A 16,601-nucleotide genomic window follows, 5' to 3' on the forward strand; every position below is an offset into this window, starting at 1 on the left:
TCTTTGTTTTCTATGGTTCATTTTGGCCTCTCCATGCCAGGTTACTATAATTAGCTTGTTTAATCTCCCCTCCTCCCCCATGGCCTCTTGCAAAGTTTGTTGTTTACTTGATGGTGACTTCTAATTATCACAAGGGCAGCCATAAATATGAGTGTCTCAGTTTATACACAGATGAAAAGCAGGGCATGGATTTGTATTATTCACTGCTCTGTTTTGCACTTAGCAACTTTTAACTTTCTACGCCATCTCCATAGGAACCTTAAAATACTTAGGAATAAAGTCGAAATTCTGTTGTCTTTCTCTATAACAGATACTTGTGTGAAAATAATTTACAAATTAAAAGGTAAAGGGACCCCTGACCATTAGGTCCAGTCGTGACCGACTCTGGGGTTGCGCGCTCATCTTGCATTATTGGCCGAGGGAGCCGGCGTATAGCTTCCAGGTCATGTGGCCAGCATGACAAAGCCGCTTCTGGCAAACCAGAGCAGCACATGGAAACGCCATTTACCTTCCCGCTCTAGCAGTTCCTATTTATCTACTTGCATTTTGACGTGCTTTCGAACTGCTAGGTTGGCAGGAGCTGGGACCAAGCAACGGGAGCTCACCCCATCACAGGGATTCGAACCGCCGACCTTCTGATCAGCAAGCCCTAGGCTCAGTGGTTTAACCACAGCGCCACCTGAAATGGAATTGATCAGAGTCTATAAAGAACAGCAGATCACCAAGGGCTTTGCCAGATCATTTAATGAGGTGTGCTCTTCAACAAACATACTGTAATATGAATATAAGGTAAAAGCAAAGGACCCCTGAATGGTATAGTCCAGTCAAAAATGACTGTGCCAGCATTACTAAACTTCTACTGGTGCATGGAGGACTTTGACAAGTGCCAGAGCGCCCAGAAATGCCATTTGCCTTCCTGCCGCAGCTGTACTGGTAGAGGAAGAGGAGTGTAGGGGAGCGCAATGCCCCCGGCAGTGCGATCCCGGCGGAGTGCCATCACGGCTGCTCCCCTGCCTGCTCTGGGCGCCACACCCCTACAGGGGCATGCCATGCCCCCGGGATGCGCACCATGCCCCCGGGATGCGTGCCAGCCCCGCCCCCGTCTGCTCTCCGCCCCCGGTGCCGGAGCATGAAGCTCCGCCACTGCGCAGCTGTACCTATTTATCTACTTGCACTGGTATGCTTTTGAACTGCTAGGTTGGCAGAAGCTGGGACAGAGCAGCAGGAGCTCAGCACTGCCACACAGATTTGAACTGACGACCTTCCAATCAGCAAGCCCAAGAGGCTCAGTGGTTTAGACCACAGTGGCACCTACGTCTTCTGCTTGTTTCACATAGTTGAGCAGATTTACCCCGAACTTGAGCTTCGCTAGCTATCAGAAAAGTCACAAAGTGTTCTGCTTCTGCTGCTGGAGGATCACTAATATGGTTTTCAGGCAAGCCACCCAGAGTACCTTTTGTTACAGGCCTATAAATAGCCTAAGTCAATAAAGTGCCAAGACTATCCCTTTAATCTTTCATATAATCTTTGAGGAGATTGGTCAGTCATTCTACTTTAGGGTAGAAAATATTAATTGTTTCTCTATGGGAAAATGTACAGTCAATCCACTTAAATGTCAGCTGTAGTAAATGTGGTTTTCAAACTTCCCTTGAACTTCAGGCATGATATTTGTACAGCTGCAGAGCTCATGGGTGCTTATAATAGCTATGGAGGAGGGCCATTTCATCCATATGTTCTAGTAAGAGGTCACCATGTTATCCGGTGCAGGGAAAGGGACTCCCAGGAGGTTGGTAATCTGTTGAAATGGAAGGAAATGAAGCACGGAGTCCTTTGTGTGACTCTAAAGACATATCACCTGTGTGTGGCATTTTCATTTTCTGCCGTGAACGAAACAGTTTTGAATTGTTCTGCACCACAAATCAGTTGAGTAAATAGGACACGTGTGTGTGTGTCTAACTGATCAGAAGAAACAAGCAATTAGAAAAGCATACAAAAATAGAAGTCGTGGTATTTCTGAGCTTGGAAGTTTGTCTTGTCTTGTGGATGTCATTCTAACTGCTCTTTTCGCTTTTGACTGGAAATGGAGGTAGAAGGTATAAATGCTTCCCACAAGTGAAGCAACCCTGCTCATAAAAAAAAACAGGCTTGTGAATGTGAAGGTTACCCTTCCTTCTGAACTTTGCCTTCACTTGGTAGCTTTCATCAGGCAAGGGGTGTGTGATGTGTCAGAGTGATGTGGGCCTCAGTTCATATTCTGTTTCCTTAGATAGAATCAACTGTCTTGCTCCAAATTTCCAAGCCTTGTCTATCAGAAATGTCTAGCCATAAGATATATTGAGGTTGTATTGGACCTTCTGATGTCATATAGGTTCTTGCAAGCTTGGTTAAGGCAGTTGCCTGACTCACTAGAGAGAGGCACAAAGGTCTGGAGCACATCTGTCAATACCTTTGGCAGAGACCCAGGAGGAAATCAACAGAGTAAGAATAAATACATGAAAGAGTGAAGGAGTACAAATAAGGAATGAAATGAAACTCTACTTGCTGTCCTCAACCTTAGCAAGAGTTTAGGTCAGGCTTCCTCAAACTTGGCCCTCCAGATATTTTCAGACTACAGTTCCCATCATCTCTGACCACTGGTGCTGCTAGCTAGGGATCATGGGAGTTGTAGGCCAAAAACATCTGGAGGGCTGAGTTTGAGGAAGCCTGGTTTAGGTAGTCAACAATGATGAGAATATGTATGGTGCAACCAAAGTTATGCTTTGTAACATTGTGTAATATGAAATGTGTCTTCCGCTTGGTGTGAATATGTTGGTTGAGCTGCTTCAGGAAAAATGTTGTCGTACCCTTAGCAGGGGAAATCAGTTTTGCGCTGCTACCAGTAGTTGTTTCTGGTTCACAATGTTCACATTGAAACTTTTTGGGCAAGTAAGAGGAGAAAGAAATCACATTTTTTATAAACACTCCTATCGTTCGTTCTCTCTCTCTTTCTCTCTCTCTCGTGTGTGTGTGTGTTTAGGTAGTCTTACCTTGGTTTAGTTGATGATATTGTTCAGATGGATAGCAGAACTACTTTCTTATTCTGGTATTCATATTACCGGTACATAGATAGTATCTAAAGAATTTTTTGAGGTGTGTCCAAGGGAATGCATAGTAGAATGTTTTACTTTTTCTCTCACTTAGACAGCAACCTACTATGCTATATCACAAGCTGCTTTTGGAAGGTTCTCCCAGTTTCAGAATTGGCTTGCTATGTCGCATGGAAGACTACTGTTTTGAAAAACCCAAAATTAAAGACTGAAAAGAGTGCTGCTTCAACTATATTGTTGCTCCTACTTCTGTATAATTATGCAAATTAAGAAAACCATACTGGTATTTACCTCCTCCCCCAATGCTATTTGGAGTGCAGAATTTGGCATTCTTTGTTCTTTTTTTATGCTGCCAATAATGTCTGTAGCCCCTTAGGAATACATTTTAATAATATATTAATATACTAAAAAGAGCTTTTGTTAAATAGAAATACATTTAAACTCTGATTTTATGCAGTTAGTTCTATATCAACACTTTAGCCATAATCTACTTTGTTATGGTGGTGTGTGACAGTTTTGATTCATGTGTTGTGATTTCCATATTCAAATATTAAAACAACTTGTGCCAATTAATTTTCCAGGAAATGATGACAAATGGGTTTATTTGTGTGTTGGATCATGAAGATTTTTAAGATGGGGGGGGGGGCTTGGTCACTGAGTGCTTTCTGAAATGCTGGAAATAGTGTTAATGTAATTTTCCAGTGGTGATTGGTGTAATTCAACTCACTAATATCTTAATAGATATCATCAGCCAGACAAGGCAGATGTGATTAGTTTGAGTGTTGAATGCCTAAGACATGCAGAAGTGAATGTCCAATAAAATATGCAGACTGAATTACCAACAAAAAAAATCATATGGGGAAAAGTGAGAGGGTTTTATTCATATGAATTCTAACCAATCAGCAGAGAATATAAGGCTATAATGCTATACACACTCACATGGGAGTAACCCCTGCTAAGCACAGGGAGATTTCATTCCCAAGTACACAAGTATAGGATCAGGCTGCACTTCTTTGCTCAGAGGATGTCTGCTGTCTAGCATTATACTAGTTAATAAAGACCTGAACAGGTAAGGGATTCAGTTTACATATTTTGCCAGCTATTTGAAGGCAGGCTAAAACTGCTTCTTTGTATGACAACTCTTTCATTCAGTGTGGAGAAAGTGGATAAAAAGATGTTTGCTTTCCTCCCCTCTCACTGTCATAATACTGGAACAAATGAAGCTTGCTATTTCTCCCCCTCTTCCTTATTACATATATTTCTTTTGAATACACTGCTGAATTGGATCTCTGGGCTGTACTGGTTTCTGAACGCTCATGGTCTAGTTGTCCTCCCATGTGGCTTAGACTGCTAGAGCAGTTTAGTTGTTGAGATGCCTGGGAGAGGAGATGGGTTGAAGTTGCTAAGCAGGAGACTTTGAATTTAGCTGGCTGTTTCCCTACTTCCAAGGAGACCACTGTAAGGCAGTGGGAATCCTGTGCCCATTGCCCTAGGTGACCCATGAGTGGATGGCGGCAGCAGAGGGAGCGAGGAATAGGACAGGACCTTGGTGCTACTAGGCTAAGCTACAAGGGTGGTGTTGGAGCAGGGCCTCTATCTCCATGAATTTGTCTAGTCCTCTTTTAAACCAATCCAAGTTGGTGACTATTACTGCCTCCTGTGTGAGTGAATTACATGGTTTAACTAGGCACTGTGCAAATAAATACAGTAGGAGATAAGAGATGACAGGTGAGAATTAAGAGGCACGGAGAAGGAAATATGAAATAAAAAGTCTTCTGTACTTCTGTTTAGACTTTCTGGATGTGGCAAATTCTGCCTAAAATGTCTGTACTTAACTTGAGGAAAGCTGAACTATGTCACTCCTTACCACAAGGAAATAATTGTGGTGTAGAATTCAGCCATTTTTAAGGAGGGGTTAAAATGATGACATTAATTGCTTTCCATTTTGTGTCTGGCTCCATCCTTACACCGCCCTTTTGTGAATACTGGGCCTCGGTAACTTTCTGCCCTTTCAAGTGGGACCTGAGGGCAGAAAGTCTTTAAAATTCCTTGAAATGTAGAATTTGTGCCACAGAATGTGCAAAATCACCATAAACTTTCTGATGATGATTTCTAGCCATGATGGCTTTAGTATCAGAGGCAATGTACCTCTGTAGGGAAACTGTAACACTGAGAGAATTTCAAATGTGAAAATGTTTTATTTAAAGTGTTTGGTGTGTGTGGCAGGCAGTTTACTTCTAACCTAAGCCTGTGATTTACAGTATATAGGGGGTTCTTCAGTTGGCCATCTTCCAGGAAGCAGCTAGGCTGACACATTTATTAAAGAGGTAACTGTACAACTTCCACCATTACGACATTTTGCAGTAGAATTCAGTTTTTGTATGGATCAGTAGAATCCAAAAAGAGCAATCTGTCATAGGTCCCTTAGTGGGACTTCCTATTTAAACTCATTGGTCTTCCGATAGAGTCCAGTGAGATACTGAAATTCCTTAAGATTAGACACACACAGCACTCTGAACAGTCAGTCAGTGTTGTCAAGGCTTATGAGCAGGGGCAGATTCATGAGGCAGACTGAGGCAGCCACCATAGGCAGCAGAATCCAAGGAGCACCTCCGTGGGCATCTCCCCACCGCCCCTGCTGTTTCACCTTCCTGTTTCACCTTTGGTGGCAAAACTAGATAGGCTGCCCCTGCTCAGGAGAGTCTGCAGCTGGGAGCTGAAAAGGTAGCAAGTGTGCTTCTGAGATCTGAGAGAATATTGTGGCACCAGGCAGCTGTTCAACAGGTAGGTGCAAAGACACCTAAGTTAAAATCACTGAAGGCTAAAGCTAGGAAGAGAGGCTTTACCTGCAGTTTTCCAAGACAGCTGAATCTGAATTGTGGTGCTTGTCTTCACAAAAGTAATGAGTCCCTGATCAGAAACAAAACTTCAAATAGAACCTAGGTGAAGCATGTAAATTAACTGGGGTAAAGAGAATCCTGACAAAATGAAGACTTAAGGTGAAGTTGTCTGTACAGCCTGTGAGTTAAGGAGAAGAAATTAGGTTTATATTAGGAAAAAGAATTAGAGCAAGTTAGCAGCCTTATCTTCAACGTAATTTATATTATAAAGTAAATAACTGCCCAAGCATCATTTCACATCTTTCCTCATAATAGTATTGTATTACAAACAAGTTTACTATATTATAATATACTTACTTGACTTTTGCATATGCTTCTCGTGGTCTGTTCATCTCAAGTGTGGACCCAGCTATGGTGCATTGTAAAAGATGAATACAGTGGTATCTCTGGTTACAAACTTAATTCGTTTCGGGGGTCCGTTCTTAACCTAAAACTGTTCTTAACCTGAGGTACCACTTTAGCTAATGGGGCTTCCCACTGTCACCGTGCCACCGCCACATGATTCATGTTCTCATCCTGAGGTAAAGTTCTTAACCCAAGGTACTACTTTCAGGTTAGCGGAGTCTGTAACCTGAAGTGTTTGTAACCCAAGGTGTTTGTAACCCGAGGTACCACTGTAAAGGAATTACTTGGAATTATTTTTAATTGCCTTCCACACCCATCTCAAGGCGATGTACAAAATAAAATAAAAGCAACTACTAAAACAGTTAAAGACAACACAGATAAACTTTAAAACAATACAAAGTAGACACGTATAGCAGATACCTATTTATCCAGCTCAGAAAGCTTGTTGGGACAAAAATACCTTAAATTGTTTCCAGAAAATGCTTCCCCACAGAACAGGAACAGCCACATAAAAAGCTCTGCTCCAAATTACTGTGGAATGGCTTTCTGAGATATTTAGAACTGTAACTCACAGCAGTTCCAGCAAGCATGGCAGTCGCCAGGGATGTTGGGAGTTGTAGTCCAACAACACCAGGAAGACACCACATTGGCTATCCCTGGTCAAAGGAAAGAAGGAGAAACACCCCCATCCACACAGTTGACAGGCTTTTTCTCCCCAGAAATCCAGTGGATTGGAACCGCTCACAGGATTTATGATGTGTGAGCCTGTTCCATCCTGATTGACATGTGCACCATCTGTGTTTTCATGCTTATTATAACTTTTCTACAAAAAAACACGTATCTTGGCTAAAAGTCAGTATTCTAAAGCATCACAAACATTGTATTCCAAATTAATAAATAAAGCAAGTACCCCTCTGACTGGATAAATATACACTTCAAATTCATAGGCTCCAGCATCCACTTCTCAGATATCCAGAAGACTAAACATCTAGAACAGAGCTTTCCAAACTTTTCCTGTTGGTGACACACTTTTAAGACATGCATCATTTTGCGACACAGTAATTCAGTTTTACCGGCAAACCAGAGGTTAAACTAACCTCTTTCCAGTCCCGGGAGGAATGCAGGGGAGCATTCATGCAACACACCTACACACTGCAGCTGACACACTAACGTGTCCTGATACACAGTTTGGAAAGCTCTGATCTAGAGATTTAGCATGGACTGCCGCTATCACTAGCTCAGTGTATGCTCTGCCCTGTTGGGTGCATCCATATGTATCAAGGCAATGTGTGCAGTATAATAAGAACAACAACTAAAAAGAAAAGTTAAAGCAAATGAATTGAAGAACAACCTTTATGGTTTAACCAGATTTATTAATTAAATGGTAGGGGTGAGGAACCTATCTCAGCCTGAGGGTTGCATTTCTTTCTGTGCCACTTTCCAGGGGCCACATATCAGTAGTCAGGGGGACCAGAGGAAAAGATGGATAAAGTGATTAAAATAAACGTTCGCAGTAGGCTAGTTTCTGTATACACTCATCCAGCCCTCTCTGCATTAATCAAATTGAAATCAATGGGACAAGTTAGTCACCACTAAGTTAACTTGCATTTATTGTGATGGTTTACCACTTTAAAGGCACCTACAATTTTCTACACACTGTTTATACGTTAAAACAGCCTAAAAATGTAATAGGCATGGTACAGAGACAAAAAAGGAATGTGTAGGGAATAGAATATATAAAAACCATTTTCAATTTCTAAGTGCAATAAGACTTATATTGTACAAACATCCCTATTGTACTTTTCTTCGTTACATTATTTAATCTGCACTAGCATCTTCAGATCTTAGCCGAGACATTAAAGCAAACAAGGAAGCAACCAATTTGGCCGAAAATGATCTGTTGTTCATGTTGGCAGCCAGGAATAACCAGGTGTTTGGCATTTTCTTATCGCTTTCCTAAATAAAACATCTAGTGTTACAAGCACCAGCAGTTGACAGGAATTGGACCATATAACAACAGACATACTACTAAATAAATGTTTGAAGAGAACACATGAAAGATAAATGGGGTAACTCCATCTCAAAGCTGTTTCTGTGATGGTTACTTGGGTGTGGTGGAGAGTCCCTTTTTCTTGTGTATAAATACACATACATATATACATGTACAATAGCTCTTTTCAGAGAGAATGGAAAACCAAGGTTTTCTGCTTCACATACTAGTTGTGCTGAAACTATGGCTCCTCCTTGAATATGCCTGTCAGGCGGAGACCCACTGGGTTTTCAACTAACAACAGTTCATTGTGAGGTTCAGACCTGAGGAACTTTGGTTTGTTTAAAGGTTAAAACAGTATCTGGATCTATAGTAGATATTTATGAAGTTTAGAATTTGCTAATCTACTGAACGGAGATTTTAACAACCCATAATCTTCAAATATACAGAGAGAGCTGTGTATGGAGAGAGCAGTTGCTTCTAAGCATGCAGAAAAAAGACAAACAGATTGCAGTAAGGGATTTGAAATTTTCTGTTAGAATTAGACTGACACATCTAATGTAACTTTTGCAGAGTTGCCTTCTTCTTCTTCTTTTTTAAAGAGGCAGCACCTGTTTGGCACAAAATTTCCCACCTTCACGCAGAATTGACATGAGTAACTTAGCTGGACACCTTTATCCTACTGCTCAAAACCCTTTTAAGAGTGGATCCTTGGCCCCAATAGTTGAAGGCTGCTTATCTAGAGTGGAATAGAAATATGGTAGTAGGCTACAATTCATAATGTGGTAGTTGTGGCTTGACACTTGTAGTTTAAATGTTACTTGCAAACACAAACTCTGAGAACTCCATCCACTATGGTTACTTAAAAACACACGAGTTGAGTGAGTGCTAGTGAATGGAAATGTGGTACAATCGAATGCAGAGCACGCCCGTTGCTTGATGAATGTTTTGATGTCCTGATGATTTAATGTATTAGACACTTAGAAAAATGCTGTATTTTTGTAGCCTATTATTATTACTGCAATCTTTTCCAGACGGCTGGCTGGCAATGACCTCGCTTTTATTCATCCGAAGGCCTTGTCTGGGTTGAAGGAGCTCAAAGTTCTGTAAGTAATCAAATTTCAGAGCTTCATGGGGTAATTCTTTACTTCTTTCTTGTCCAGTCAGCATATTCACTGACGGAATGAGCAGAATTGTGTATTTTGTTCTAGGATTTTTTTTTGGACAGTGCAGAGGCAGTAACAGGAAAAGTTCTATTGCCTTGTCACTTTTTAAACAATTCCAGTGGAGGATTAAACTGTGGGTGGCTGGTTGCAACTTTGTTTAAATGTTTATTACTTCATTTAATTGGGGGTCAATGTGTGGTTCTGAGGGCCATGCACACATGCACAGAGCACTATGGTGTTAGCTTGAATTAGAACTACGTGGGAGCTGCCCTGTATGAAGTTGTTTGGGTGAAGCAGCTTGCAATGAAGTTGCTATCTTTTCCTTTTAACCAAAATTTCAAGTCCCACCACCACGACTGCAATGGCAATCTGAACATCACCACAATCTTGTAGGGACTTAATACACCAAGTCCTTTTTGCATACCTCAGCCTCCATAAGTTTTGTCTCAGTTGTTCACCATGAATGAAGCCTCAGAATTTAATGTGTGACAGGGAATCCTGTTTGCATGTCTCAGAGCTTCTGATTATACTCCAGGCGTAAATGTTTTGAGGTTAAGAAACACTAATCAGTAGGCTAAAGGATGTGTTTCTGAAGTCATTTTTTGGTGGCTTACTGGACCTTGTCTGTCTCATCTATCTCCCTTGTATGATCTCAAGAGAATATTTCCTCACTAGGCATGGGGCTCAGGCTATATTGAACTGTCATTTAGTTCAGAATTCCAGCATGAGGGGAGCGAACATAGACAAGAAGTACATCAGGAGCAAACTACTGAAATTGTGAATGTCAGTTGAGAGACTTGTCCTATTTGTTTATCCTGTTCATGTTCTTATCCCCCCCATACCTTCTCTTTCTACAGCACTCTGCAGAACAATCAGTTGAAAACCGTTCCCAATGAGGCCATCAGGGGACTCAGCGGACTACAGTCCTTGTAAGTTTCCTTGAGAATTCTCTGCTCCTGCATCTGTCTTCTTTCCTATGTTCATCTCTCTCTGAGCATACCTTGCATTCTGGAAGCTGGGAGCGGCTCATACAGCTCTGTACATGAATAACTCTTAATTATTCTAAATTCATTTGGAAGGGTATTGCTCATGCTGTTCGCAAATGCAAAGCTTTCTAAAACAATCAGAAAAACTTCACAGTGAGTGACAGAGTTTTTTAATGGAATTGTTACAGGTGCTTTGTGTTCATGTGACAATACATGATCATAATCAATTGGGTTTTTTTTCTAATGAGCAGGCAAATATATCTTTCCAACTACTACAACCCTAGAGTGGAGAAGGGCTGAAAATATTGTGTTTGTGTACTCCTGGTGTGTGAGAGTGTATGGATATATGAGTGTGTGACTGTGTTTGTTTGTTTGTGTGAGGGAGAGAATGTTGTGTGCCTGCGTGTCTGGTGCATGTGTTTGTGGTGCATGTGGTGTGTGTAGTTTTTGCTTCACCCATCGTTGGAATGCAGACTGTCAGGAGATTGACCAAGTTCAAATTATTATCACTACTACTACTACTACTACTACTACTGCCCTGGACCATCAGATCCCGGGGGGGGGGAGGGGGTTACAACAATTTAAAATTCAGATTTAAAAACCAATAAAACAAATTTCCCTGCATCTGGCTGAAATAGGCCCCACCCTTGATCTCATGTGAAGATATTAAACATTTTCCATAGCACTTCAATCTCAGCCCAGTTCTGAGCCTTTGGAAGGGGAATTTTCTCAAGTGCAATTCCTTTGTGACCCTACATTATTGAAGCACAGGACAAAAACACAAAAAATGTCATTGAAAATGTATGGATTTGGCTTGAGAGAGAGAAATTCATGTTAATCCTTTTGACCTATAATTCAAGTCCTCCAGCACATTTGTTGGTGTAAGGAAGTTCAGAAATGCTTTCAGGCCTGCAAGCTGTTCTGCAAAAGAAATTCATTTGTATTTAACGTCATAACAGTCTCCAGTCATCCACCACCAACAGAATGGCTACCATAGCTTAGGGCAGTCATAGGCAACATTGGCTCTCCAGATGTTTTGGAACTACAACTTCCATGATCCCTGACCACTGGCCCTGTTAACTAGGGATCATGGGAGTTCTAGTTCCGAAACATCTGGAGAGCCAAGGATGCCTATGCCTGATTTAGGGCTTCCTTTATTGACATAATTATGCTTCAGCTGCAAATGCAAGTTTCTGTGTATATGTTCTTTAGTATTTTATGCAATTTGTTGTGGCTAACATACTTTTGTCTTTGAATTCTGACTATAGAATGCATTGAAATTGTCCTAAAATCAACTAGTTAAAATCCACCCAGCAGATTATGTTATTGGAAGAAGTTGCCTTCAAGACTAGGGTTTCAACATTTGCAAGCAAAAACTGAGAATTGTATACCATTGCAATTGTATCTTGGTGCACAGCTGGTAAACACCAGAGGCTCTTACTGTACAGTAGATCTGAAAGAGAAAGATAGGAACAAGGAAAGAGGCAGTTTCTGTTAAGGTGGAAGAAGGCTGTTAATGATTTTATATCCATTGGAAGTATGCTGAACATACTTTGCCATGACAGACCAGCCTGTCCAAACAATAAAGCGGTTGTGTCAGTGTGCTCTTGGTAGCTCTGCTCTGTCTGCAGTTAGGGTGGCTTGTTATCTGCAGCTACTGAACAGCCATCAAGGGCAGCTTCTCACAGAATGTATTATAGAAGCCTAGCCTTAAGTTTACAAAGGCATGAATGATGGCTAGAGGAGACTCATTTTGGCAACAGATGTCTCATCAACTTGATTACTATGTACTGTGTGCTTGGAGAGTGTTCAAATATTGTCAGTTGTGAAGCCTGTAGGACTTGCCTAAAAAGAACTTAAAATGGTTTGATGCTTCTGTACTATAATATTAATAGAAACTGACCTTTTGGGTAAGGATTTGTTCCAGATAGAAATGCTTTGAAGGTATTTGAGGTGTGCAATGTTAAAGCAGATAAGCATGTAAAACACTAGAAAATTGCTGGTCTCACTCTGTTCTCCCTCCCTCCTTTCCTTTGAAAAAGATTTACGTAGCTGTCATCTCAGTCCAAAATCTTCAAGTTTAAACATTACTTAGCTGGTTGTCTGGCAATATTCCCAACTTTTTAGGAAGGAAGCTTTAGGGGGATTTTTTCTTTGTGACAAAATGTATTTCACCACCTCAGAATTTCATGAGTATGGTTTATGTATTCACCTTATTTGGGTAGCCATTGATGTACTGAGGTGCAGGTTGTCTGAAAAAGACAGTTAACATTTTCATCCTATTTAAGCTTTTGTTAAAGAGTTTACCAGCTCTCAATATTGGCCCAATTGATGGCCCGGTTAGAAATGAAAAACACAATAGCTGTGCTGGTCTGTCATGGCAAGGTATGTTCAGCATGTAAAACGCGGGTTATATCCCAATGGATATAAAACCATTAACAACCTTCTTCCACCTAAACCGGAACTGCCTCTTTCATTGTTCCTATCTCCTTCTTTCAGATCTATAATGGGAGAGAGTTCTGAAGGGTAGGGGACATAATAATGGCCTGCTTTCTATATCATACAGAGTGGACCCCCTGATAAAATGATATCTGCAGGAAACCCTCTCATGCAGAGCGCAGTGAGCTATTGAGTATCTAAGGGCTGAGACAATATTAGGTATATTGGCCTTGCCAATTTCAGTGACAAGTGAATAAAAGATTAATATATAACCCAAATGCCAAGAAAGGTTTTGTGGCCACTTTTAAAAGTGTAAAACTACACATGTGTGTAATCTGTGTTTGCGCATATCACTTGGTCTCTTGTGGCACAGTTGGTAACTCCAAGAAGGCCACACAATTGATGTGTTTGCTTCATAAAGTGTCACTGTTCGACTGCCATTAAGTAGGCTGTATTGCTATGGCAGGAGGGATGCAGGTGGCGCTGTGGGTTAAACCACAGAGCCTAGGGCTTGCCGATCAGAAGGTCGGTGGTTCAAATCCCTGAGACGGGGTGAGCTCCCGTTGCTCGGTCCCAGCTCCTGCCACCCTAGCAGTTGGAAAGCATGTCAAAGTACAAGTAGATAAATAGGCACCGCTACAGCGGAAAGGTAAATGGCATTTCCGTGTGCTGCTCTGGTTCACCAGAATTGGCTTTGTCATGCTGGCCACATGACCTGGAAGCTGTACGCCGGTTCCCTCGGCCCATAATGTGAGATGAGCACTGCAACCCCAGAGTCGGTCACGACTGGACCTAACGGTCACGGGTCCCTTTACCTTTACCTTTATTGCTATGGCAAGGTCTGCTATACTTACAAGTAATACAGCTGGCATGCCATACCTACAAGTAATACGTCTGGGAAAGTGCTTGTTAACTCAAGAGTGGATTTGTTGTCCTTGCCATGATGCAATTTCTGCTATATCCAGCCTTATCAGTACTACCCTCTTAAATCTAATAACTACTTTGCAGTCATTGGAGTGATTTCCTTGTGGTTTTTGAAGTAGCACTTAAAAAGAACAAAGTTCACTCCAGACGTCTGTTGTCTTGAAGCGGTTTTATCTCAAATGTACACTCTGAGATGACGGCTTGTGTCAATATCTCCTGTTTCACTGCTGGAATAATGCTATTAGATTTCCTGAGCCATGTAAATACTGTACCACAGCAGCCAAGCAAATGAAGAGAGTAATGAGAGATTAAATCGCAGGCCACAAGAGTGAGCAGAACAATCTACTGAGAATAGAGAACACATACGTGATCTAAATGTATTCATTCCTCTCCATTGTACTCTATAACATAATTTACATCCTCCTAATTCTTTTGAGACAGAACTGGCAGGCTGTAGTGCTGCACAAATGGAAATTGTGAAGTGACGTGTTATGCGTGCGTCATTACCTCATTCAGTTGTTGTGTTGTTTTAGTGGCTCTTGGTTTTTATCCACTGCTTTATATTTGCTGCTACTTGGTTTTGAGACCAAAAAACAGGTGTTTTTTATGATTAGCTTCTTGGTTTTGAGCAATAATACTTTAATATTTAAGTGTGTTATTATTTGTTATTGTTAGGTAGCTTCCCTTATATGCCTATATGCCAGTTTGGATACTGGCATATTCCTATTGCTTCCTTTACTGCTTCAGAAAAACATCCTGCCAGTTGCTGCTGTTGTAACCTTTAGTAAACTTTCCTGATGTGTCATTCCCTGCTTTTCCCTTGCTTGCATGTGCTCTGGGGCGGGAGGAGCAGACTACTACCGCAAGCTCCTAAATCTCAGTATTGGTGGTTACTAGCAATGATAACTATGTTCTACCTCCATTGTCTGAGTCAGTTTGCCTCTGAATAACAGCTGTTGGGAATCACAAGTGGAGAAGAGCACAGATACGCTCAGGTCTTGCCTGCAAGATTCCCATAGGCACGTGGTTGGCCAACGTGGGAACAGGATGCTGCACTAGGTAGCCTTTGGCCTGATCCAGCAGGAATCTTCTTATGTTCTCAGGACATTCAGGAATAATTTTAATGTTGTGTCTTCCATAAGAAATATATGATGCTTACTTTGTTCTTGCTCCGCTGACCATTTTATGTGTTTGAACTAAAGCGTGAAATGAGACCTGATAAGATAGTAAAAATAATAGTAATTAATATGAGAGTGTGCCCAGCAAGCATGAATTTATAGACCAGAATTTAAAATAGATTTCTTGTAAGCAAATGTCCAAATCGGAAAGCTGGAGCCTGGAGCACTTCTTATGAAAATAAGAGGAATCTGTTTCCTCCTTAATGGATAACTAAAGCAGACATTTGTAAAACTGCTGCAACAGCAATGAGGAAATATTATTTGCTTGGTAACACTATATAGCAGGGACGAGGAACCCTTTTTGGCTCCATGGGCTCAGTCCTTATCAGGATCTCCCTTGCTGTCCAAATTTGTCAGTTGGGTGGCCCCACCCATCAGTTAACCACACAATGATGTCAGCTACAAGATGTTTTGTAATCCCAAAGACAATGTAGTTGCTAAAACGAATTGTGTGTCCCCCACCTCCATTTTAGAAGGTCTGTGCAAGCCCCTTTCTGAAGCACTGAAGTATATGATGTAGGTGTGCCCAGTGTTGCACTGTTTGGGGGCTATTGTCTGTATCTGTTTTGTACTCCCAAAATCCTTCATATTTGTAGATGTGCATGTACTTTTAAACTCCCTATAGTATGGAGATTTACAGCAGGCAGCGGATTTGGCCAAGCCAATATGATTGCTAAAGTAATTTGAGCCTGAAAGGATAAAACACCCACCATCTATTATGCAATGATATGAGGACCTCACTGTCATTGCTACATTGGAACACATTTCCTATAAGGGTCTGGAAACCAAGCCTTAGGAGGAGAGGTTGAGGGAATTGGGCATGTTTAACCTGGAAAAGAGGAGATATGATAGCCATATTCAGATATCTGAAGGGCTGTCACCTGGAAGATGGAGCAAACCTTTTCCCCCTCCTGCTCTGGAGGGTAGGATTCAAACCAACTTACAAGTTACAAGAAAGGAGATTCTGACTTAAAACACTAGGAAGAAGTTTTTTTACAGTAAGAGCTGTTCAGTGTTGGAACAGACTCTCTTGGGAGGTGGTGGGCTCTTCATTGGTTTTTTTAAGCAGAGGTGGATGGCCATCTGTCATAGATGCTTTAGTTGAGATTCCTGCATTGCAGGGGGTTGTACTAGATGATCTTCGGGGTTTGTTCCAGCTATAATTCTCTGATTCTATAATACTATATGAATACTTATTTGGATATCTGGGTGACTCTTAACAACTTGCGTGTTTAATTTAAGATGGATGTAATGATTACTGCATCCTTAATGTGAGCTGGTAGTGGTTTTTGTTTTTCCTTCTCCTTCACATCGTTATTTTTCTTTAGTTTATCAGAGCAGATTTAATCAAAATATAGAACCTGCATTACTAGCTCTGGAGATGTGCTAAACTACTTCAGCAAGAAGCATGCTAAATACATTAGTTTGTAAGGGTGTTTTTTTGTTTTGGTTCTTTGGCATTATGCATCTCTTGCATGCTGAGAAAATTTAAAAATACAATTCTCCTAAAGTCAGGGTGGACTTTTGTCTGCTAACACTGGGAAGAAGGGATGAGAGAGAAGAAGTGAAGCACCATCCACTCCTTCC

General features: G+C 41.2%; 1 protein-coding gene across 1 annotated transcript in view; it reads left to right on the forward strand.

Annotated features, from left to right (window-relative positions):
* The window catches only part of LGR4 (leucine rich repeat containing G protein-coupled receptor 4), an 85,880-nt gene that overhangs the window by 47,125 nt on the left and 22,154 nt on the right, over positions 1-16,601 (forward strand). The window contains exons 3-4 of the mRNA XM_035117726.3: positions 9,356-9,427; positions 10,345-10,416. Coding sequence (XP_034973617.1) covers positions 9,356-9,427; positions 10,345-10,416 — 144 coding nt within the window. The remainder of the gene's footprint in view (positions 1-9,355; positions 9,428-10,344; positions 10,417-16,601) is intronic.

The sequence above is a fragment of the Zootoca vivipara genome, chromosome 1 (genome assembly GCF_965207765.1).
Source record: "Zootoca vivipara chromosome 1, rZooViv2.hap1.1, whole genome shotgun sequence".
NCBI lineage: Eukaryota > Metazoa > Chordata > Lepidosauria > Squamata > Lacertidae > Zootoca > Zootoca vivipara.